Source organism: Aricia agestis, chromosome 13 (assembly GCF_905147365.1).
Source record: "Aricia agestis chromosome 13, ilAriAges1.1, whole genome shotgun sequence".
In the NCBI taxonomy this organism is placed as follows: domain Eukaryota; kingdom Metazoa; phylum Arthropoda; class Insecta; order Lepidoptera; family Lycaenidae; genus Aricia; species Aricia agestis.
The window spans coordinates 1,201,389-1,224,608 of record NC_056418.1 but is presented as its reverse complement, the minus strand read 5'-3'; the positions used below and the strand labels follow the sequence as shown (position 1 = coordinate 1,224,608).

At 40.3% G+C, this 23,220-nt stretch overlaps 1 protein-coding gene across 1 annotated transcript; it reads right to left on the bottom strand.

Moving 5' to 3' along the window:
* Positions 1-2,172: 2,172 nt before the first annotated feature.
* On the bottom strand, positions 2,173-23,167 carry LOC121733002 (ATP-dependent RNA helicase DDX42). Its single transcript, XM_042123066.1, has 15 exons — positions 22,791-23,167; positions 22,517-22,607; positions 20,438-20,607; positions 10,253-10,493; positions 8,852-9,008; positions 8,242-8,381; positions 7,980-8,079; positions 6,771-6,899; positions 6,213-6,387; positions 5,728-5,824; positions 5,484-5,646; positions 5,204-5,385; positions 4,637-4,746; positions 3,645-3,789; positions 2,173-2,480 (listed from the first exon to the last, which is right to left on the bottom strand). Exons 1-15 carry the CDS (start codon positions 23,027-23,029, stop codon positions 2,325-2,327), a joined length of 2,295 nt encoding a protein of 764 aa, XP_041979000.1. The 5' UTR covers positions 23,030-23,167; the 3' UTR covers positions 2,173-2,324.
* Between the last annotated feature and the right edge of the window lie 53 nt (positions 23,168-23,220).

Sequence of the window (23,220 nt, the reverse complement as noted above, 5' to 3'; positions counted from 1 at the left end):
AGTGGAGGTTATGAGAGTAAAGGATTAGAGAGCACTCTTGTGTACTGCCGACTGCGCACACAATGGAATAAACTCGAAATAATTACTAACTCAAGGACAACTGGAATCAACTCGAAAGACTCTCTTACTTATGTTAATAAAAATCATCGTATACTTGCGTAATTATTTATTAACATTATGTACAGAAAACACATTAAACTTATCTGATTAAAACTGTTGACTGCATTCAGTTACTAAGAGAAGATTCAGACCGCAACACGACGCGTAAATGCATTTCTAAAATATGGATTTGACAAATTCGCAAGACGTCTCAACTCTCACGCAGTTGAAATCTGTCAAATCCATACAAATTTATGCCGAGCCGCGCTTCGCCGCGCCTCGTCGCGTTGCGGGCTGCGGCCTAAGAAATATTTAAAAAAACATTGTTCGAATTTAAAAATAAAAGGACCAAAAAACCTTCAATACCTTTTTTTTTGTTAAATGCCATTTTCTATTAAGTCATAATTTACAAGAAAAACCGTAACATTGATTCCAAAAAAACGTGTTATGAATTTAAAACGGCAATATAAATAATTTTGATCTATACGAAATTATGAAAAATCTTGCAATTCACATATGTATTTTTATTCCTTGGCATTTTCCTGTAACATGTTTAGTTTCTGTTTTTATTTTCAATAATAATTTGGCGATGCATTTTTATATTTCATTACATAGAACAATATTTAATAATACTAAAAATATCTTCTTCTTTACTACCAGAGTAATATTATTTTGGTACACAATTCCGCTAGTATAATTCTTTACATTATAATTTTATCAACAAACTAAATCTGGTCCGGGTATTGAAAAGAGAAAAAGATAGACCAATCGCTACATGTCTCTTTCACTTAGGAAAATATTGCTATCTCGGTTTTTACGACCCGTGCAAACAGGACGAAGATATTAATTAATAATATCTTCGCAATGGTAAAAGAGACAAGTAGACCTCAATGAAATTTTCTCTTTGTTCAATGACCGGACTATATCTGAGGGGCTATCGTACATTTTGTACATTTGTATAAGTGTGTGCGATTTTTTATACGCTTTATGAGCAAGTATAAATGTATTGTACCTATTAAAAATTACTTATTTACTACTGTGTCTGTCCACACATTTCATGTGCATGCCTTTTTGTTTGCCAGTCTTAAATAAAGAAAAAACACTTGACGAGCTCAAATGATCTTAATCTTACAAATGTTTTCAGTTTAAAAAATAATTTGTAGAAGGCTATTTGTAGGCACCAGCGATCGCTTCGGGACAGTTCACATCGAGGCGAAAAACTCGACTTACAGTTATCTTGTAAGTTTAAACCACTAATAAATACCGAAAATACAAGTATCCAGGTTGTATTGGCCGCGAGAAACTTTAAGATTACTCGTCATAAAGGAAGAGGAAGGCGCAGTGTTCAATGACAGGTCACTTTGGTAAGGCGGGCAGTGAGCGGGGACTCGCTATTGGTAGAAATATGATAAGACGGGGGTCGCTATTGGTGGATCGCGATGAAACGATGACGCGTTATTGGCGGATATTGTATGACGCAATTTCACTCTTCGGTTTCGCCGAGAGATCTTAGGGTCTAAACACACTAGGCTGAATTACGCCGGCGTAATTTCCACCGCAAATGTCAAACGCATACAAAATACGAACGGAACGCGACGTAATAGTGTGTCACCCCTCGCGTTCGTCCCGTATTTTGTATGCATTTGAAATGCGGCGTAAACGCGGCGGAATTAACACCGGCGTAATTCAGCCTAGTGTATTTAGACACTTAATGTATTGCGTCGCCTAAAATAACTTAATTCGCTACGAGTAGTAGACCTTGTAGACGCAGTTGAAATTCAAAAATATAGACTGACAAAACAGCTTTGCCAATCTGTAACTGTTTTTTTCGTATAAGAAAAGCCTTGGCCTCCATGTCAGCACAATAGATAGAACGACCCAGTAGGCCGACTTAGAAAAGTTCTCGTTCAACGTAGTATGTCATATCGGCCAGCGCGCGCCGTGACACTGTGTTGCTCAGCCGTTCGTAGCATACTTATGCCGCGGCCGCACATGCGTCTATCATCACGAAGCTTCGATGGTATCGTCTCAAGCACGAAGACAAGCACGATACACGCAGATCGTCCAATGGTATCGTCTCAAGCACGAAGCGCTACGTATTTGCGGCCGCAGCATTACAGCGGTACCCGTCATGAGTCATCCTTCAGTTTGTTTAAAGTCGGCCTACTTGTTAGTTCTTTTGTGAATTTGGGGTGCAGCGCCCACCCAACTCCCTAGTTATCTTGTTACTCCCATCGGCTCTTCTTGCCGCTCTTGCGCGTGCGCTCGGGCTTGTCCGCGGCGGGGGCGTGTTCGGGGGCGGGGTCGGCGGCGGGCGCGTTGACGCCGGGCTGCAGCACCGGCCGCGTCTGCTCCCACGAGTGGTCCGTCGACGCCGTGAACTGGAACACACATATTTTATTGAATTATTAAGAATAAGAATACTTTTATTTCCAGCATCACACGAAACATCATAATAATTAAACAGTATTCAGTGGTACAGTTATTATGATATAGTTTCATTAAATAAGTTATAATGCTGTGTGATGCCAAAAATTGGCCCCAGCTCAGCAAACGCAGCTAGCGAATGATAAATTGATTGATGGATTCGGATTATGTCAATTCAATATGAATCGTGACCAGTCGGCTAGGTCTTTAGGGGGGGGGGGGGGGGGGGGGAGGGGGGGATCGAGTAAAATCTCATCTAATCTTACGTTGGGGAGAGGGGGGGGGGTCTCGGCAAATCTCACGTATTTTTTTCTCATTGTTGCAAAAAGAATTACCACAAAATGTTCAGGTTGTGGAATATGCTAGGGCTTGCTTCGTTCGCCCTGATAATTAAGGGTTGCTTCTTCGTGCCGTTCGTGCGCGAGTCCTACTCACTTTTGGCTTACTTTTTTTTATTCTATGTATAATTCCGCCGATATCCTGCTCTGCCAAAAAAATTAATAGTGACGTTAGTTATACATCTACTGACTGTCAAACAATCCAACGCGTTTACGTAAGAAACCCACATTTTGAAATATCTCACGTGAGATTGGGGGGTGAAGGAGAGGGTTGAATAAAATCTCACGAAATCTCACCAGGTCAGAAAATCTAAAAAAAAACACCTCACGTAATTTGTGGACGCCCATCTAGGACATAAAGCGATCTGCCTGTGAATCAACTTCTCGAAAATATACATCCATATTCCATACAAATAATATAACGCGAAAATGTATCGCGTATCGTAATAAATATTTTCAATTATGTTTTGAACCTGTCTACTGTTACCTCTTCTTGTTACTGCTAAGCTGATTTTGATGAAATTTTCGGGCTTCAAGTCCCGAGAAAAGATGTCCTCATAGCTCAATAAACAACGGTAACGACGAAGTAACATTATTCAAATTAGGACTTTAAAATGATGGTAAAAGAAACATAGTTTGACTGTACCTGCTTTACTTTAAGCTAAAAAGTGTTGGGATATTTTATATTCCGCGACCGCACCGTGCGAATACACTCAATAATAAGCCAGTTCGGTAATCGCCCTTGTTTCGCCACTAATAGATGAAGAGAAATGTCAATACCTGATTATACTGCACTCGAAAGGCCTGCCGCAGCGAGGCGAGGCGGTCCGTGGCGGGCCCGCCCCCCGGCGCCGCCCCCGCCGCCGCCCCCGCCGCGGTAACCGCCTCCTCCGTCGGCGCGGGCAGGCCGGGACGCTCTTTGTACCTGCAGTAAATTATGGAAGCCTGGTTAGGCTGGATTTATACGCTCCCTCCCGAACAAGCGGTTTAGCGGCGAGATAACAGTAGTTGAATCCATGAATACAAATAATAGCTATGTCCACACTGTGCACTTTCATTTTTGTCATCAACTTTCATATTGGGGCATTCAATAATTGAATGCATCAAGGAACGCAACGCCAATATTGTCATTTTTGAAGTTTTGGATACGGTCAGAGGGCGTGCGTCGCGGGCATGCCTCACGATCGCTGTTGACTGCGCTATAACGCATGCCCTTGACGAACAGAAAAAGGCACAGTGTGGACAAAGCTAATGTGTGAGAATGCTGACGCGTGCGATAAGTAATTGTGTGCTAAAGTGCAAAAGCTAACTAAGGGCAATTGAGGCATTTCATAATATAAAACTTCAAAATTTGTATGACATTCCGTGTGTCGTAATTTTAATTACACCTGTTAAGATTACACACAGGTGTTACTAAACCGTTTTCATTCATATACAGTGTGTAAAAAAACTAAGTGATAATACTTTAGGGTGTGTACGTGTTCCTCGTAGAGAGTTTACTGTGAAAGTGGCAGCGCTGAAAGACCAAAAATTTCTTTCACTTTTGTATGGGCAAGGGCCCGAGCGTCACGAGTTTCCCCATACAAAAGTGAAAAAAATGTTTGCTTATTTTTGTTACACACTGTACAAGGTGTAACAAAACTAAGTGATAATACTTTAGGGTATGAATGTGTTCCTTGTAGAGAGTTCACTGTGAAAGTGGGAAGTTACACCTTGTCTACTTAATCAAAAGAAACAATATTAAAAAATTAAGTAATAAGCAAAGTATTCACCCGAGTCCGCAGCCGCCGATGTTGAGGTTCTTGCCCTTCCCCTTCTTGAAGCGCGACTTGCGGAACCACGACGACTGCATCGCCAGCTGCATCAGCTCCTCCGGCACGTCCTGTATACAAAACAGTTTACAGTTTTTAGACATACACCACATGATTGGTGGATTAACGGCTTTTTCGCCACTTACTAATAAGTGCCGGATAGGCTATCCACAACTTATCTGACAGATACTCCATACTCTACATGTGTAAGTATGTGGTGAAACAGGCCCTAAGTCAATTTGTTGAAATGGAGATCTAATGATGAAAGAGAAACTAATGGTTCCTCTTTCATCCTTCCAGTATGCTTCCGTGTACCGGATATTAAGTTATCGCCATTTTTTTAAACGTAAGTAATATTAATAATTAAAATGTTATATTATGTAAGCGTATGTTTAAGTGACGCGCGTGTGTATAATGTATATATAGGTATATGTGTGTACGTGCGCGTGTGCGTGTACGTGCACGTGTACGTGCGCTCCCGGTGAGTCCGACGCGGTGCGTGTGCGTGTGATATGTGTGTGTGTGTACCTGCATGGCGCCCTCGAGGTTCCGCACGAGGTGTCCGGCGAACTCGCGGTCGGCGTGTCGCAACAGCAGCGTGTGGGCGGCGCCGCGCACGCCAGCTCGCCCCGTGCGTCCCACGCGGTGCGTGTGCGTGTCCGCATCGCGCGCCACGCTGTAGTTTATCACGGTGCGGATGTGGGGGATATCTGAGGGATAATTTTATAAATTCCATTTTATAGAATTTAATAATGTTTTATAACAATTGACAATTCCTCAGTGACCTAAATCGATCTGAGTATCTCACCTAAACCACGTGCCGCGACGTCCGTAGCCACCAATATGTTGGACTCCTGTCGCTTGAACGCCGTGATGACTTTGTTCCGGTCCGCCTGCTCCATGTCACCGTGCAGTAAGAGCGCGTCGTATTGCTGCACTCCCAGGTTGGCCGCTGTCTGCTCCGCGTCTAGCTGCAATGTGGCATTCTATTACGTCACAATCACAGTATGACGACTTCTTTTATATATAATAGTTATTTATAATATTATTACCTTTTTAGTGACGAATATAAGAACGCTTCCAGCTGATAAGAATTCCACTAAATTTTTTAACAACCACGACCATTTTTCTTCTGGCTTGTTGAATATCCTGAAAAAAAGTCATAATTCACTTAGTAACACGTCAAAATATAAAAAAATACGAATATAAATTAATGGACACTAGTCTTGATGGTGATCTTGATGGGTTTAAAAGATGGTTTCAATAACATTACTGCTACGGACCTTTACATCAATAAGGGCCTGTTTCATCACTTCCTGATAAAGTGCCTATATGGCTATCCACAACTTTATCTATCAAGTTAAGTGGTGGATAGCCTATCCGGCACATATTAAGAAGTGGTGAAACAGGCCCTAAGAATAAGATTTTTTCAGATTATGACGCTAAGCGACCGCCCGCGCCGGATAAAAACAAAAGGGGCGCCATTTTTTTCAGCAACACCAGCATCCTGAGCACCGAAAACGGCACTGATACTCACCTAACATACTGCGTGACGAGATGCGACGCCTCGCCCGCAGCGCCGTGCGTCACGCGCACGGGGTCGTGCAACGCGTCGCGCGCCAACCGCTCCACGCGGCGCGGGAACGTCGCAGAGAACAGCAGCGCCTGCCGCTCCGGCCGGACGTGCGCGCAGATCGACCGCACTTGCGGCTCTGTTATAGACAATAGAGTTACGTGCGACCATAGCAGCTCTGGATTTATGCAGTATAGGCCATTGCCTATGGGCGCCAGCGTTTTATGGCGTCCCAGGATGGCGGCATAGTTCGTACATAGAGGCAGCAAAATTAAAGTACTCATAAAAATATAAATCCGGCCCATAGACAAAAGAAGAGTACTAACCATAAATGTTAGTTTTAGGTTATAGATTTTTCGACATACAATATACTGTACATGATCGTCAATTAACTGTACCTTTGTTCGTAAAACTTACTTATAAGGCAAGAAACAAAAAATCCTTGTAATATTGTATGTGTACAGTGGAAAATTAAAGAATTGTTGGATGGTTTTAAGCTAACAAGTAGTAAAAATCACGTACCGAAACCCATGTCGAACATTCTGTCAGCTTCGTCGAGCACCAAGTATGTGACTCTCTGGAGGTTGGTCGCCTTACACTTGATCATGTCTATCACTCGGCCGGGTGTACCCACCACTATTTCCGCCCCTCCTGCAATGACAATAAAGGTTAAAATACCTTATCAAAACATGATAAAGTGTTACAAAAATCTGTAGGTTGTATCATGTGGCGGTACCGTATTAGCGCCACAATCCTGTAGGCCTACTACAAATCTACGAAACCGTCTCCGAAACTTCGATAGCGCGATGCAGGGCCCTTACCACGAAATAGTTTTGAGACTCAAACAATCGTACGAGAATGTTGCGTCCTACTCTAACAAACGTGAAATGACGTTGTTAGAGCAGGACGCGGACAGGACTCTCAAAACCGTTTCGTGGTAAGGGCCCTGCATCGCGCTATCGAAGTTTCGGAGAACGGCAAGATATGTACAACGTTTGAAATGATGTCAGTGGGCTTCGGCCTGACCGAGCATGTTATCTCGCTCGATCGGAAGATCTTTCTAATTGCGGTCACCGCTCATACTTTTAAAATAATATTCTACCTAGGCTTCCAGTATTACGGTCAAAAGGGTCTATGTGGATCGGTTTAAAAAAACATCTCATTTATTTATCTATAACAAAATCATCAAACTTGGGGCCGGATTCACAATGCGTAATTCGAATCGGATTAATCAACTCAGTGTTGCCAGATGGTCTCGGCGACGTACCTCTGAACTAATTTGATTTCCCCCCAGAAATCCCCTAGATCCCCTAAAATACCCTCACTAAAAGAAAGGTGGCATGGATTTTTCATGTTGAGAAATGATGGGGATATTACAAAAAGTATTTATAATAGAGCATTGATTGATAGGTGTAAGTTTAATTTGTGTTTTGGTTACAGAAGACTTTGGTTATAGATTAGTTTTGACATTCTAAATCACAAACTGTATTAGACGTGTTTTTTGAAGTTCCCCTAAAAAGCCCCCAAATATTTTTCCCCCTATTTTTTCCACTTTTTAAATCGTTAATTTTAAAGAATGTTATTTTTTAACCCTAAAAAAAATTGATGCGGCCCGCGACACCAAGACCAAAACATGTTTGCGGCCCGCATGAAAAAAAAGGTTGGGGACCACTGGTTTAGACTTTAGACAATAAGATAATTTTATTGAATTGTTTTAAATAACTGATTTACCTTCTAAAGCTTTGCTCTGCTCCCATTTTGATCCACCTCCATAACAACACACACAGCGAATGTTGTATACTTTGCCGAACTTTTTTGCTTCCATATATATCTAGAAATAGATACAAAAACGATTAAAAAATAGTTAGAATTAGAATATTATGTTTTTTCTTGTAAGTTTACTCTTTTGTTCTATTATGCTATTGCGTGTCTTGAGAAAATTTTGCTATACCTTTGAGGGTAAAAATAATTTAAAAGAATCAACAAATTATACCTGTTGTGCTAACTCCCTCGTAGGTGCAAGAATTAGGCCTATAGGTCCGTCCCCCGGTGCCAACTCCTTCTGGTCCATAATGTGCACCAGCAAGGGCCAGAGAAACGCCGCAGTCTTACCCGAACCGGTTCGCGCGATACCTGACAAATTATAATACAACTTAGGCTATTTGTACGCCAACGTGTCGGCAACCACAAAAGACCACAGGTGATCGCACATTCGTCCGCACAGTACGCGACGCATCTCAGATTCCGTTGTATGAAGTGACGTCACGAATGCGGCGCGTACGGTGCGAATGAATGTGTCCGCATTGCGTGAAGTCATTTCATACAACGAATTTTAAAATGCGGCGCGTTCGGCGCGGTGCGACCCATTTGCGATCAGCTTAAGCTACACATTGCGCCATCTATTTGACGTGCTAGAGCAGAGTCAGCCAAAACAAAAGTATGTCAAAACACTCTTGATTCTCTATATATACAAAATATGCTTTAGAAATACATACAAATACTCTACAACTCAAGACTGAGACTGTGTCATACAAATCTGATGATAGTTTTATAGTAAGGATTGTCTAAATTAGAAAAAGAATTAAGAGTTTAATTTAAATTACCAATAAGATCCCGTCCAGACAAAGCTGCAGGTATGCCGGCTGCTTGAATCGGTGTAGGCTGAGTGTACTCCGACCGCCTGATAGCCTTCATCAGCTGCTCATCAAAGCCCAGGTGGCCAAAACTGCTGACTGGCTTAGGGGGATCAGGACCCGAGATCTGGAATAATTTTAAACCAAAAATTAGTATAAATGTGCTTTTGCTATCTTGATAATAATCTTAAATTAATATTTAATTACTTATTACTCGTGCGGTGTAACACCGAACTGGTTGTGTTATCGCCTTGTTATCTCAAGGGTCGAGAGGCGCACGCAGCGCGCAAGGCGTGCGGTGTGAGATGCTCGCCCATTCGTTGCCCGCCTATAACTGGCAGTACTAATGGTTTCATTCTGTGTTTTGAATGAATAATTAATTGTTTATTTATATATTGTATGTACGGATATAGTTTGATAAGTATTATGTATAACAGTGAGCATTTGAAGATGGATGCACCGGTGTACGGACAAACCCTTCAGGTTTTTGTGACACCGAGTTTTGTTCATGTAATATGTATACTTTTGTGAAGAAATAAATAAATAAAATGAATAAATAAATATTAAAAATAATGAATATAATAAAACCTCAATAATATATGTGTAAGTGCTTTTACATTCATACTCAATAACCAGTTTACACTTAGATCAAAGCTCATTAAACTGGATAATAAAGGATCTTTATTGCTTGTTGAATCCATTTTAGTAAATTTCCATGTAAAAATAAATAAGAAAGTGCAGTGAGTCTTATAGCAAAAGAATAGTCCATACTAATATTATAAATGCGAAGTGTGCCTGTGTGTCTGTTACCTCTTCACGCCCAAACCGCTGAACCGCTTTAGCTAAAATTTGGTATACTAAGAGTATACTAAACAAGCTATACCAAAAGGAAACCAAGAAAAGCACATAGGCTACTTTTTATAGTGGAAAATTTTACGGTTCTCACGCGATAAACGAATTTTGGCGCAACAGAGTTGCGGGTGTCGTCTAGTCAATAATAAAGATATTAGTACGTCCAAAATCTTTCATTCAATATAAAAAAGTTGTTAAAGAATGTTTGTATGCTAAGGCTTATTATAGGGTAAATGATTTTCTCAATGATGGCACATCTTGGGAAAAATAAGCTGACTGACCATAGCTTCTATGTGTATAAATGTACCACATTTTACATACCTATTGTAAATTGCTTTAGCGATATTATTGTAATTTTCCGCCTTTTTGGTAAGAGGTGGACCCGCGCGAGTTTCATACGCCGGATCTTCTCGGCGGGGTAGTTCCCGAACCTGTGGTAGGCCTCATGTAGACGCGACGTTCTAAAAGTGTTAACTTTGTTTTAACCTATTTGGAAATAAATATTTTGATTTTGAGTACCTTAACACCAAGATTCTTCTTCAGCTCTTCAACTTTCTGCTGATCCAAATTCTCAATCTCTTCGTGTGGAGTGTAGAAGTTCTTCTCAAATGGTTCATACTTTATCTCGGAGTGATCTATCGGTGGCAAGGGATCTATGAACTTCTTCTTTGGTGGTGGAATGGGGTTGCCGTCTTCGTCATATTCAATTTCCACATCAGATCCATCATCACCAGTAGTCAGTGGATTTTCTTCCATATACCTAAAATCATTAACACTTTAGATCAGGAATTCCTCCAAATTTTGCAGACCATATTTTGACTGCGGACCACTAGTGGTCCATGGACCACTGGTTGGGAACTAGTGCTTTAGAGTTTAGACTATGCTATAAATCAATTTGTCATTTACGGCCATAACTTACTAAATTACATTTTTGACCTTAACTTTATGCAAATAAAATTATTCACACAAATTGTAATCACAAATGTATTCTTGTATAATATTTATTTATTATTAATTGTTAATGATCTAGCAGCATTTAGCTGATATGACCATAAATTTTCGATTTTTTTTCAATTTCCAATTACTCTCATGAAACTGAATATATTATCTAAAGATATTACCATGAAAGCTACATATAATTTTTATAAAATTAGAATTTTTAATAAATAAGCTATTATAGTTTGTGCGTTTTAAGATGATATGGGTGACACATTATAATTGACAATAGTAGGGAAGTTACCTAAGAAAATTAATCGATAATTTAAAAATATCGAATCACTTCGTAAAGGAATTGCAATCAAAATTATCGATTTCGTACTGACGTTTCAGAGTGGCACCGGCGATTTAAAATAGCCGCCCTTTTTATCGATTTGATTTCGATTCAACAGTGTCAATCTCTATTGGCATAAGTTCCATTTCATGCATCTGACATTTTTCAAATATTTTCGTAACAATATTATTCACAGTTAAAATTTATAATTTTATATTAATAAGTTAGCATTTTGCAACTTTTCATTTTTATTCAATTACAATTATAGGAAACATTTGTTTTTGTAGATGGAATATAATTTATTACATTTTGATTTTTTTGTTTTTTTGTAAAAAAACCCATAGCAAGGAATATGAGAAGTGTCACCCATATCATCTTAAAACGCACAAACTATAGTCAGAGTAGACAGAATTATAGAGTATGCCGACTTAGAACCATAGACTTAATATATACTGTCGTATAGACCACCTGACAACCCGAAAATGCGTGACCATTTTCGATCTGTCAATGTGTGCGTGTGCTAGTGATGTATATTTTACTATCCATAGTATAGTATTTTGCTATCGATAGTATAGTCCGTTCGAGTTATTTTACCTGAGTTTCTTTAAGAAATAAATAATATGCAACTTTGACAGAATTTGTATTTCAAATTAGGTATCATAAATTTTAATTATTGGCAAAAAAGGTGACGATTGAAAAGTAGATACACATTTTCGTTTGGAATGATTTTTCAATCGTCGGATATGTTATGACATGAGGTTCTTATAGCGGTAAATAACACATTATAAAGTTACTTATTTATTACTCAGGTAAAATCTATCTAAATCAGCCCGTACATTGGAAGTAAACAACACACATAGTATAATATTATATTTTATTCTTCAATTAAATACATATCATAAAATATCATAATATTTTTAACCGACTTCCAAAAAGGAGGAGGATAGACGTTCGGCTGTGGATATCTTTTTTTATGTATGTTCAACGATTACTCCGCCGTTTGTGAACCGATTTTCAAAATTTTTCTTTTGTTGTACATTGTATTGTTCCGAGTAGGTACCATGTTCACAAAAGTGGTGGTCTGATGATGGAAACCATGAGAAATCGAGGTGACTCCTTGATATTCAAATGGGAACATATGGTTATTTTGGATTTATATGATGTATTTTGATTATATGCTACCAAAAAGTAAGGTTTTTCCCCATGGTATACCACGGTTCCGAAGGTGCTGAACAGAACTCCGGATTCCTTATACATACATGTTTGGGAGTTTCAGAGTTGTTTAAAGAACCAAAATTATAAGTTACTATGATAATTACATTCATCTATATATCATCATCATCATAAAAATGGTGATTTGTGCTGTAAGTGATTGCAGTGTAAATCAGAAGAATAATCCTGAAAAATATACATTTCAAAGGTAATTCGGATAATCAGAAAAATTCGGACGCCCGGGGAACGCACGCTGTTCATACATTTTGTTGTAGACCCCGCATACTATCAGAATTTCTCACGTGTCAAAATGTATGAGCGGGGCGGGGCGTCCGAATTTTTCTGATCAGAAATTTCGGATAATGTGCGGCCGGGTTTAAGGTGTGGCGGTACCCACAATTCGCCTAACATTCCAGCATCGCGCTATCGAAGTTTCGGAGAACAGCAAGATATATACAACGTCTGAAATGACGTCAGTGGGCTTCGGCCTGACCGAGCATACTATCTCGCTCGGTCGGAAGATCTTCCTTTTCGGCCGCCACGAACAACGTTAAATTGGTGACCACCGACAAGAACACGCATCTTTCTGGACATCAATCATCATCAACACTCCCCGCCCCTCCGCACCACGTCAGCAGACATCAAGCATAACCGGGTCGCCTCGACCATAAGCCGCGTTGGGCGTCCGCGCTGGTCGAACCCGTGTCTGGCTTGAACGGGGCAGCCATAGGCTACAACGACCGGTCAACAAGCAGAGCACGGGGTCCCTCTCCTGGTCATTGCACGCGTAGCTTCGGCCCACACCTGACAACACAAGCGCATCGAAGAATACCACAGGTCTTCGGGGGAGAGTGATGTGGCGGTACCCACAATTCGCCTAACATTCCTGCATCGCGCTATCGAAGTTTCGGAGAACAGCAAGATATATACAACGTCTGAAATGACGTCAGTGGGCTTCGGCCTGACCGAGCATGCTATCTCGCTCGGTCGGAAGATCTTCCTTTTCGGCCGCCACTAACAACGTTAAAAAGGTGAAAAATATAAAGATAAGTGAATGATTTTTATTTTAGTTTTATGTTATTGTAAAATATTAAATATCGATAAGCATGTGGCGTCTCTGTCGCACCTGCGAGCTTAATTTTAATTAATATTAATGATCGTTATTTAAATCTGATAATATTAGTTTGTAGTCTATGACACTATTGCTTATATTATATTTTAAGGCTGGAGAGGAAAAAAATGTACGGAAGACAGTTGGTTGACAAATTGTTAAAAATTATTATGGCTAGCGACAAGCTAGATGTTGATTTTGTGAACACGCATTTTTTAAATATTATATTTCAGTGAGATTTGAAGATCTGGTAGTTTCATTTATAGAAATATCTGCCTATCATTTCAATGATCCTCCAAAGTGGTGACGCCGTACGTTCAAGTTGGATTTCCATTGTCGGGGGTGAACATTGTGTGCAGCGGCCGTGTACGACGCATGCCATAGGACGTCGGAGACGAGGACTACAGTCCCCACCGTCACGTTCCTGGTTCCTGCGCTGGCTGCCTTGAGGTTTTTTATCTCGGCCGTCATCTTCGCCGCTACCAAGTACAAATCTGTTTTCCTTTTAACGACCCGGCTGCCGTTCCGCGACTAGATTTTCGCTGGATTTCGGGTGGAAATCAACTTATATCGGCATACTCCTAGCTGTAATTCAACCATTCCGTTTTCCGGCATTGAAAGAAGACTCCATCAAGAGAAAATCTCCCTTGAGAAGCTTCGATCAAGCCATTCGCCATATTATATTGTCGAGAATCGGGACTTTTCCCTGGCCATTAATTCGGTGGTGTGGCCCTACAGTTGTCTACTTCCGCTTTCACTTCATTCGTTTATAGTGTTGGCCGTACTTACTAGTGACATAATATTTTGTCATACGTTTCCGAATCTTTGACTGTGACTTTTACACCTCGGAACATATGGTATTATTATCTATGCTCGGAACGGTCTTTTGTCGTTTGTGGTACGTCAATATCTGTCAAGTGAGAAAAACGTAAACAAACTTTGGTAATAACGGGAAAAGAGTTTTTATGTCGTTTTCTTCGAACTTTTAACAGTAAGTTAGTTAGGTTTTTTTCAAAGGACAATTTAGTTAGTACGTAGTTATAATGTGTATAAACGTATATTGGTAAATGTTTGGCACGTTTTGTTTGCAATTAATCACATTTTTGGGACATTGCATTAACATAGACTAATTTTGTTTTCTTACCGGTTTAAACTTAACTTTATGCATATATTATGCTATTTTGCTAAAAACTAATAGTAATATTGTCAATTCACGCCAGGCACTACATTAGTTTTACGCAATTAAGGTTTTTTTTTGCACTAATTTCATGTGTTTTTGCCTGTAAAGTCTGAATGTTAATTTTAACAAACTAACTTTTATTTTTACAACATTATTGCCTTTAGTTTAACATTTCTTTTCATTTTAGCATTTCTTTGTGTGTTTGAATGCTGTTTTTGGGAAATAACCTTTCCTTTGTAAATATTTGTGTGCGAGAAACTTAATTTTAATTTTTATAAATAAGATATTAGTTTTTAAGTTACCATTTGTACATAAACTTGGGACATATTTGGTGCACAATTTTTTTTTTTTTTTTCTTTTCTCGCGGTTTTGGTTATTCCTTTTTCTCAATATGGCAGACAGTGAGGGTGAAGGTGACACATTTCAGCCGGATTTGTCACAACAGTTAGCTAATCTAGTACCTTCGGCAGTGTTCTTTACAGCTGCGCCGTCAGCCAGCGTTTTACCCTCCTTTCCTCCTTCCCAGGATCTTTTGGTCAGTTTGATGGGTAAAATCGAGAAACTTAGCAAACGGATCAATGCTCTCTCCTTACGTGACCGACCCCGTGTCCGCAACCGGAACAGGTCAAGGTCTAGGAACTCTCGTGCGAACTCACCAGCTCCAAGTACACTTTGCTGGTACCACCGGCATTTCGGGGTTAAAGGTGCCAAATGCATAAAGCCGTGCACCTGGACCGAGCCCCCGGAAAACTCCAGAGGCAATCAGTAGTGGCGGAGACTGATTGTTCATCAGTTAGCCGCCGTCTCTTTGTTACTGACCAGGTAACTAAACGCCAATTTTTAATTGACACCGGATCGGATTTATGCTGCTTCCCCCATAGCTGGCTTCCTAGACGGGCAGAATCGCCTGACTACGTGTTAACAGCTGCAAACGGAAGTAATGTCAAAACTTTTGGTACAGTCAACCTCCGGCTTAATTTAGGTTTACGTCGGGACTTTGAGTGGCTATTTGTCGTTGCTGACGTACAGCGGGCGATAATAGGTGCGGATTTTCTAGCACATTACCGCCTGTTACCTGATTGTCGCAGTAAGACATTGATAGATGGTATCACCGGCTTATCTTGCCCTGCATCCTGCGCATCCGTCGAGCAGCCCAGCGTCAAAGCCATCGTCGCCGGTACTTCCAACTTTGTGTCTGTACTCGCCGAATTTCCGGATATCACCCGACCGCCTGGTTTGCCCAGAGTCATTAAGCACAATACTGTGCATCACATACAGACTACTGATGGTCCCCCAGTTTCTTGCCGCCCTCGTCGGTTAGCGCCTCAGAAATTGATTTCTGCTAAAAAAGAATTCGAGGACATGGTACGTAGTGGCATTGCCAGACCTTCTAAGAGCGCCTGGTCGTCTCCCTTGCATATGACCGTAAAAAAGGACAATTCCTGGCGTCCTTGTGGCGACTACCGCGCCCTGAACGCTAGGACCATTCCCGATAAGTATCCCGTGAGGCACATTAATGACTTTACTCACAACCTCGCTGGAGCCAAGGTGTTCAGTACCCTCGACCTGGTGAAAGCATACCATCAGATCCCGGTCTTCAAGGACCATATTTCGAAGACAGCCATCACGACTCCGTTTGGCCTCTTCGAATTTCCTTTTATGACCTTCGGTTTGCGCAACGCTGGTCAAACTTTCCAGCGTTTTATCGATGAGGTCACTCTGGGTCTTGATTTCTGCTTCCCTTATGTGGATGACATTCTGATCTTTTCACCAGACGAGGGTACTCACAAAGAGCACTTGCGCACTCTATTTTTGCGTCTCCAGGAGTATGGTGTCGTGTTAAACCCCTCCAAGTGCATCCTGGGTGTCAGCGAGGTAAAGTTCCTAGGATATCACATCAGTGCTGATGGCACTCGTCCTCCACAGGAACGTGTCCAAGCACTTTTGGATTTTAAGCCCCCTGAGAATATCCAGGGGATGCGTCGTTTCCTAGGCATGATTAACTTTTATAGGCGTTTTATTCCCCAAGCTGCTAAGTTTCAGGCGCCTCTCATTAACGCCCTGGTTGCTACCAAAAGTAAAGGCTCGAAGCCATTTCCTTGGTCACCAGAACTTCTTAAAAATTTCGAGGAGTGTAAGAAGACCCTCTCGGCTGCAACAATGCTCCATCATCCCGTCGCCAATGCACCTCTCGGTTTATTTACCGACGCGTCCAGTGTGCATATCGGCGCTTGCTTACAGCAACATATCGATGGGCAATGGTTACCGCTGGCATTTTTTAGTAAAAAACTGACCCCTCGTCAGTGTGAGTGGCCAGCGTACTATCGCGAACTTTTGGCTGTGTACGAAAGTGTACAGCACTTTCGGCACATCGTTGAGGTTCAACACGTGACTGTTTTCACGGACCACAAGCCATTGCTGTACGCTTTCGTACAACGTCGCGAAAAGCTCCCTCCACCACAGTTGAACCAGCTGTCATTTATCAGTCAATTCACGACTGATATTAGATACATTCATGGGGAGGACAACATCGTTGCAGACGCTATGTCACGTATCGACGCAATATCCCTGGAACAGGAATATGAGGCACTTGCCAAGTCACAGGAGACAGACAAAGAGTTGTCCCAACTTCTGAAAAATTCCAGTTTAAAGCTTACAAAAGTAAGCGTACCAGGTACTGATTTCTCTTTATTCTGTGATTTCTCGACTGGCAAGCCTCGTCCTTATATTCCCTTGGATCTACGTCGCCTAGTATTTAATAAAATGCACAATTTGAGCCACCCTGGCATAAAGTGTTCGGCTCGCCTCATAGCTGATCGCTATGTCTGGCCGTCTCTTAACAAAGATTGCCGGCAGTGGGCTCGTACATGCGATGCGTGTCAACGCAGTAAAGTGTCGAGACACAATTCGTCTCCACTTGGTCAATTCGACACTCCGACTGGTCGATTTATGCATGTGAATATCGACATTGTCGGTCCACTTCCTCCTTGCAAAGGCTTTCGTTATTGCCTAACTGCCATTGATCGGGTATCTAGATGGCCCGAAGTCTGGCCAATGCAAGGTATAACAGCTGAGGAAGTAGCGGAAACTTTTGTTCGTGAGTGGGTCTCGCGCTTTGGTGTACCATCGACCATTACGACTGACCAAGGTACTCAATTTGAGTCGGACTTGTTTCGTAGGTTGATGCAGAGTTTTGCCACTAAGCGCATCAGAACCACCGCTTATCATCCACAAGCGAATGGAATGATCGAGAGATTTCATCGACAGTTAAAGGCTTCCATCATGTGTCACGGAGGGGACTGGGTTACTGCCCTGCCCCTGGCACTGTTGGGCATCCGTTCTGCTTTTAAGGAGGACATTGGATCATCTGCTGCGGAGATGCTTTATGGCGAAACTCTGCGTCTTCCGGGCGAATTAGTAGTTCCCCCTCTTCATCCTGTTGCCTCTAGAGATCCTGCTGATTTCGTGACGCGCCTTTGCCAGCATATGTCTTCAATTCGACCGACACCTGCTTCTCGTCATGGGAATAAATCCAATTTTATTTTCAAGGATCTAGCTTCAGCCTCGCACATCTACTTACGCGATGATGCTGTTCGTCGACCCCTTCAGCCACCGTATAGCGGACCATTTAAAATTCTGGATAGGTCTACCGACGGTAAGACCCTTACGGTCTCTATCAAGGGAAAGTCAGTCACTGTTAGTGTCGACCGAATAAAACCAGCGTACATAGTTCAGGATGATGATCCCTCCTCTGTAGCTCCAAATCTACCTTTTCCTGGCCCTGTCATTCCTTCGTCCACAGTTACTTCATCTCCTCAGCCTTCACCTTCTACTGATCTGTCCAAAGAACCTTACACAACAAGGTCTGGCAGACGAGTGCGATTCAGATTGTTTGATTAGTTTGCCCCCGGGGTTTGCTTTCTCCGTGGGGGGGTGGTGTGGCGTCTCTGTCGCACCTGCGAGCTTAATTTTAATTAATATTAATGATCGTTATTTAAATCTGATAATATTAGTTTGTAGTCTATGACACTATTGCTTATATTATATTTTAAGGCTGGAGAGGAAAAAAATGTACGGAAGACAGTTGGTTGACAAATTGTTAAAAATTATTATGGCTAGCGACAAGCTAGATGTTGATTTTGTGAACACGCATTTTTTAAATATTATATTTCAGTGAGATTTGAAGATCTGGTAGTTTCATTTATAGAAATATCTGCCTATCATTTCAATGATCCCCAAAAGCATATCGATAAATTTGATTCAAGCACTAGCGTATATGTAAAAAAAAATTGATGAAATATTTTTATTCAAAATTTGTGTAATATAAGCAGTGTTGCCAGAATGTTACTTTTGTAACATTTTACGTTACTTTTGACCCTTGCATGTTACATTCATGTGCCATGACTACAGATGTTACTTTTGGTAATCGAAAAAAAAAGATGTTTGAAACCAAAAATGCGAAAACGAAACACACTTAGTTTTATTGAGTTTTGTCGTTACAGCTGACAATGCTTTGAAGGAGCGAAAAAAGCAACTAACGCTGCCATCATACAAAAACAAATTTTTGACAGTTCTCCTTTATCAGCAGCGTCTTTAAAAGCAGAGTCTTTGTCAGACTCGTGGGCGGGGCCACGAGTCTGACTCGCTCATAAAGGGTTCCGTACCGTGATAGAGCAAAAATAGGCCAAAAATTGTGTTTTTTTGTATAAGAGCTTATGTTATTATATTTTCATTTTAATAGGTATATAAATAATTTTAATAATAAAATAATTATACGGAATCCAAAAAATCACTTCATCTCTATATGTATAGTATGTTTTCGTGCATTCTGGATACCCCCCCCCCCCCCCCCCCCCCCCCCCCGCATTTAAAATATTATATAAGTAATACGAAATGTTACTTTTCCCCTCAAAATGTTACTTTTCGCATGACAATAAGTAACTTTCGAACATACAGCTCTGGCAACACTGAATATAAGAACAATAGTACCTTTAGTTACGCAAAATATGAAAGTAAAAGGGAGGATTCACAATATTTTATTTGAAATAGATAACTAAAGACAGAATATAGCAAAAATAAACACATCGTTGCAATTAGGACATGAAGATTAATTACCTGTGAAATGTATATTTTTCAGGATTATTCTTATGATTTACACTACAATCACTTACAGCACAAGTCACCAGTTTTAAATATAATAATATTTATTAAAAATAACAAACAACTTAAACAATATATTGGAAATACCGAAAGGGCATAAAAACGATTGACGACTTTTGACGACCTGTCAAATAAAAGTTGTAACAATTTTCATTAGACTGCCTCTCTCTTTTCATCTTGTTATAATTCCATAAAGGATTTTCTTCTCTCTCGCACTCTTTGTTGGTCTTTAGCATTATAGGTTTATGCTTAGAACTGATGTTGAAATTTTTAAATTTGACGTATTATGACGAAAATCGTCGCCAGGGTTGTTAAATTGTTACCTACGAATTTAAAACTATGACATATTCGCTGGATGTGTTCCTCTTTGGTCATATTGTCAGAATCCAATATTGAAATCTTCATTTTAAATATTTAAAAATAAATTAAGTATATCAGCCAGCGCGAGGCACATTCCGTTCATAATCCTAGTGAAACCCGACGAATTTGACAGATATTGAAACCTGTCCGTTTCTTTGCAGTCGAACTACTGGTAGTTATGTCTATTGTGCTATAGTGGCGCAAATACACATATTTTTATATTTGAAACAAAATAATAAATCAGTGGTCAAAGTAGAAATAGCTACTTTTGAATAATTTTAGAGTAAGGCGCCCATTTTGGGAGCTTGACAGACGAGCTAATAAAGGACTTATTTATAATAATTGTATATTTTAGATAAAGTACTATACCACTGTGTTATTTTTTAGCTTAAACTTTGTAATAGAACTTACTTATAATAACTCTCTTCATCGTCCATATCGTCAATGTCACCTCTGGTGCCTCTCGCTCCGTCCCCTTTGCCTGTAACCGCATTCTCCTTGCTCATGATCAGATCCTTGGCCGCCTGCTGTTCGAGACCAGCCATGTATGCGTCCAGAGGATCCTCCTCATCATCCTCAGCCTAAAACATTTCAATGTATCAAATATATTCTGCACACCTATAGTTATCCATAATTTTGTCTTTCAAATGCAACAAGCCACTTGTCAGATAATGATAGCAAGATGGACTAGATAATGTGTAGATTAAATATTTTAGCACTAATACCCTATATTACTATTTTATTTTTATTCTAATGGGGATTGGTTGCTGAAACATATTCGAAATAATCATAGCTGGGCACCGTTAATCAAATAGTTAACTTCGTTAATCGTTAATCCGTTAAAAAAAATGTTAGCTTCGTTAAACGTTAAAGCATTACATTTCGGACGAATTAACGCAAGTTAACGTTAATCGTTAATCCGTTAATATGTGTAATATGGCCTTGTTGTAACTTATATCATTGCGTTAGTGTACATACAAAACCTGCTGGTTTAAGGTTTTGGAAGTTAACAGGTTAGGGACAAAACAAAATACTTCTATAATTATTGTACTCTAGATAGAATACAATAATTAAAGAAGTATTTTGTTATTATAAATCATTTACATGTTGATAAAGAAGAGTGCAGTATAATTTAGTTAGGTAACTAAAATATACTGCACTCTTCTTTATCCATATGCAAATGATTTATAATAACAATAAACAAATCACTCTCTCTATAAGCACCGGCGCTAAGTAATTAAATGATGAAACAAATCTCTTCTCACTCGCACGCGCCTGAAAATGTATATCAGCTAGTATTGTTTTTGTTTCGTCTGAACCTGTTTTCGCGCCGCGCCGCGGTGCCGTGCGGTAAATAGTAGGCATTGGATTAACGATTAACGGACTTCTGCATATTAGCGGAAGTTAACCAGTCCGTTAATATTTTTAAAAGTTAACTTAAAAGTTAATCCGTTAATCAAAATGTTAACTTCGTTTATTAACGATTAACGGATTAACGAGTTAATGCCCAGCTATGGAAATAATTGGAGATCTTATTTTAAATACAGGGTGCAATTAAGCCTTCCTGCCAAATTTTGAAATATTGATCCTTGTTAAAATAAAAATACACTTATTTTTTCTTTTATAATCACTCAGTACTAAAATGTTGAGAAATAACACTACAATTAATTCATCAAGCCCCATACGGTCACCGGTGACCGAGACACAATAGAAATTCTATTGTGTCTCATTTTCCACGATTGACGGGTTAATGGACATACATACATACTGTTACGTGCTAGGGTTCGAGGATTTGGAGAGAAAGACCTGCTGACTCTCTTAAAGACTTTATGCACTAAGTCCAGGTCACACAAGCACACACTAGGTCACAACACTTAGCACTAAGTCCAAAACACTAAGCACTATCACTGTCCTAGGTCGTAGCCAAGTCGCAGGTTTCACTGGTTCACTCACTATTGATCACTTGTGTTCACTCAGAAGTCACCTTGATGATAGCTCGAAACGAACTGAATTCCGAGCCGTCTACCTGCGGCTTTTTATATGGCGAGACGAATTCCAGAAAGTTCCCGATTGACATAAACAAGTAAACAACCGTGGGAACTTTCTAGGAGGCTCGAGCATGTACCACAATAAACATAAACAAGTAAACATAAACAAAATAAACCGGTAAACACGTAAACAAGACACTTCTAGAAAGTTCGAGCACAGTCTATTCGAGTATGTACTAGCGCACCTAACGCCATCTAGTATTGAGTAGGGATTTATGTTGCCTGTGTTCCCTCGGTAAGTTTTGCTGGTTTGTCGCTAGATGGCACTACGTGTCCGTATACCATGTACCGTAACAATACATATGTACATGTCGCTTGCTCGTGACGTGCCCCCGTGCGTCACTAAAATAACACCCAATTTTTTTGGTTAAATGGACTCTCCTAATGATACCTAAGCCCTGGAAAAAATTTGGCAGGAAGGTTTAATTGCACCCTGTATTACTTTGGAGCTGGAGGCTTGATGTGTGGGGCTTCCCGGAGCCGGGATGTAGGCCAGTGCAGGGGTCGGTGGCTCATCGTCATCATCAAAATACCTAAAAACAATTCAAGTTTATATTTAGTCGGTAGGTAAGTCAAAAGACTGGAATTAGAATGATATTGGAATGCAAATAAACTGAGTATACTCTTCAAAAACATTTAATTAACATAACTTAGTAAGTACAATATAACATTGTACAGCAATGCATTGCATTAGACTAATTATTTGTTATACTTACTCGTCCTCTGTTTTAGATCTCTTCTTGCCTATTTGTCCCCAGTTACCGGTGACGGCGTTTTGTGTGATGGCATTCATGGTGGAGTAGCCCTGCTTGGAGAGCCCCGAAGGTGGCGGGACTGCGTGCATGGGCCCCGACGGGGGCGGCACCGCATGTAGAGACACATTCGACGGGTTCCTTTTGGGCATAGAAAAACCCGCAAACCCAAAACCTTTCCCGCCACCCGCATTATAGCTCATCGTGGATGATTATTATGATCGGATTCCGCAGGTAATATTCATTCGTGTATGCTCGATAATGTTGTGATAGCACTAAAGAAAACTTATGCGAGTTTTTGAAAATTTGTGTATGTCATTTAATTATTACATAGAGTTGAATATTTTATACAATGTTTTTATTAAATTATTTATTTCGTTGGTACTTATTTGGT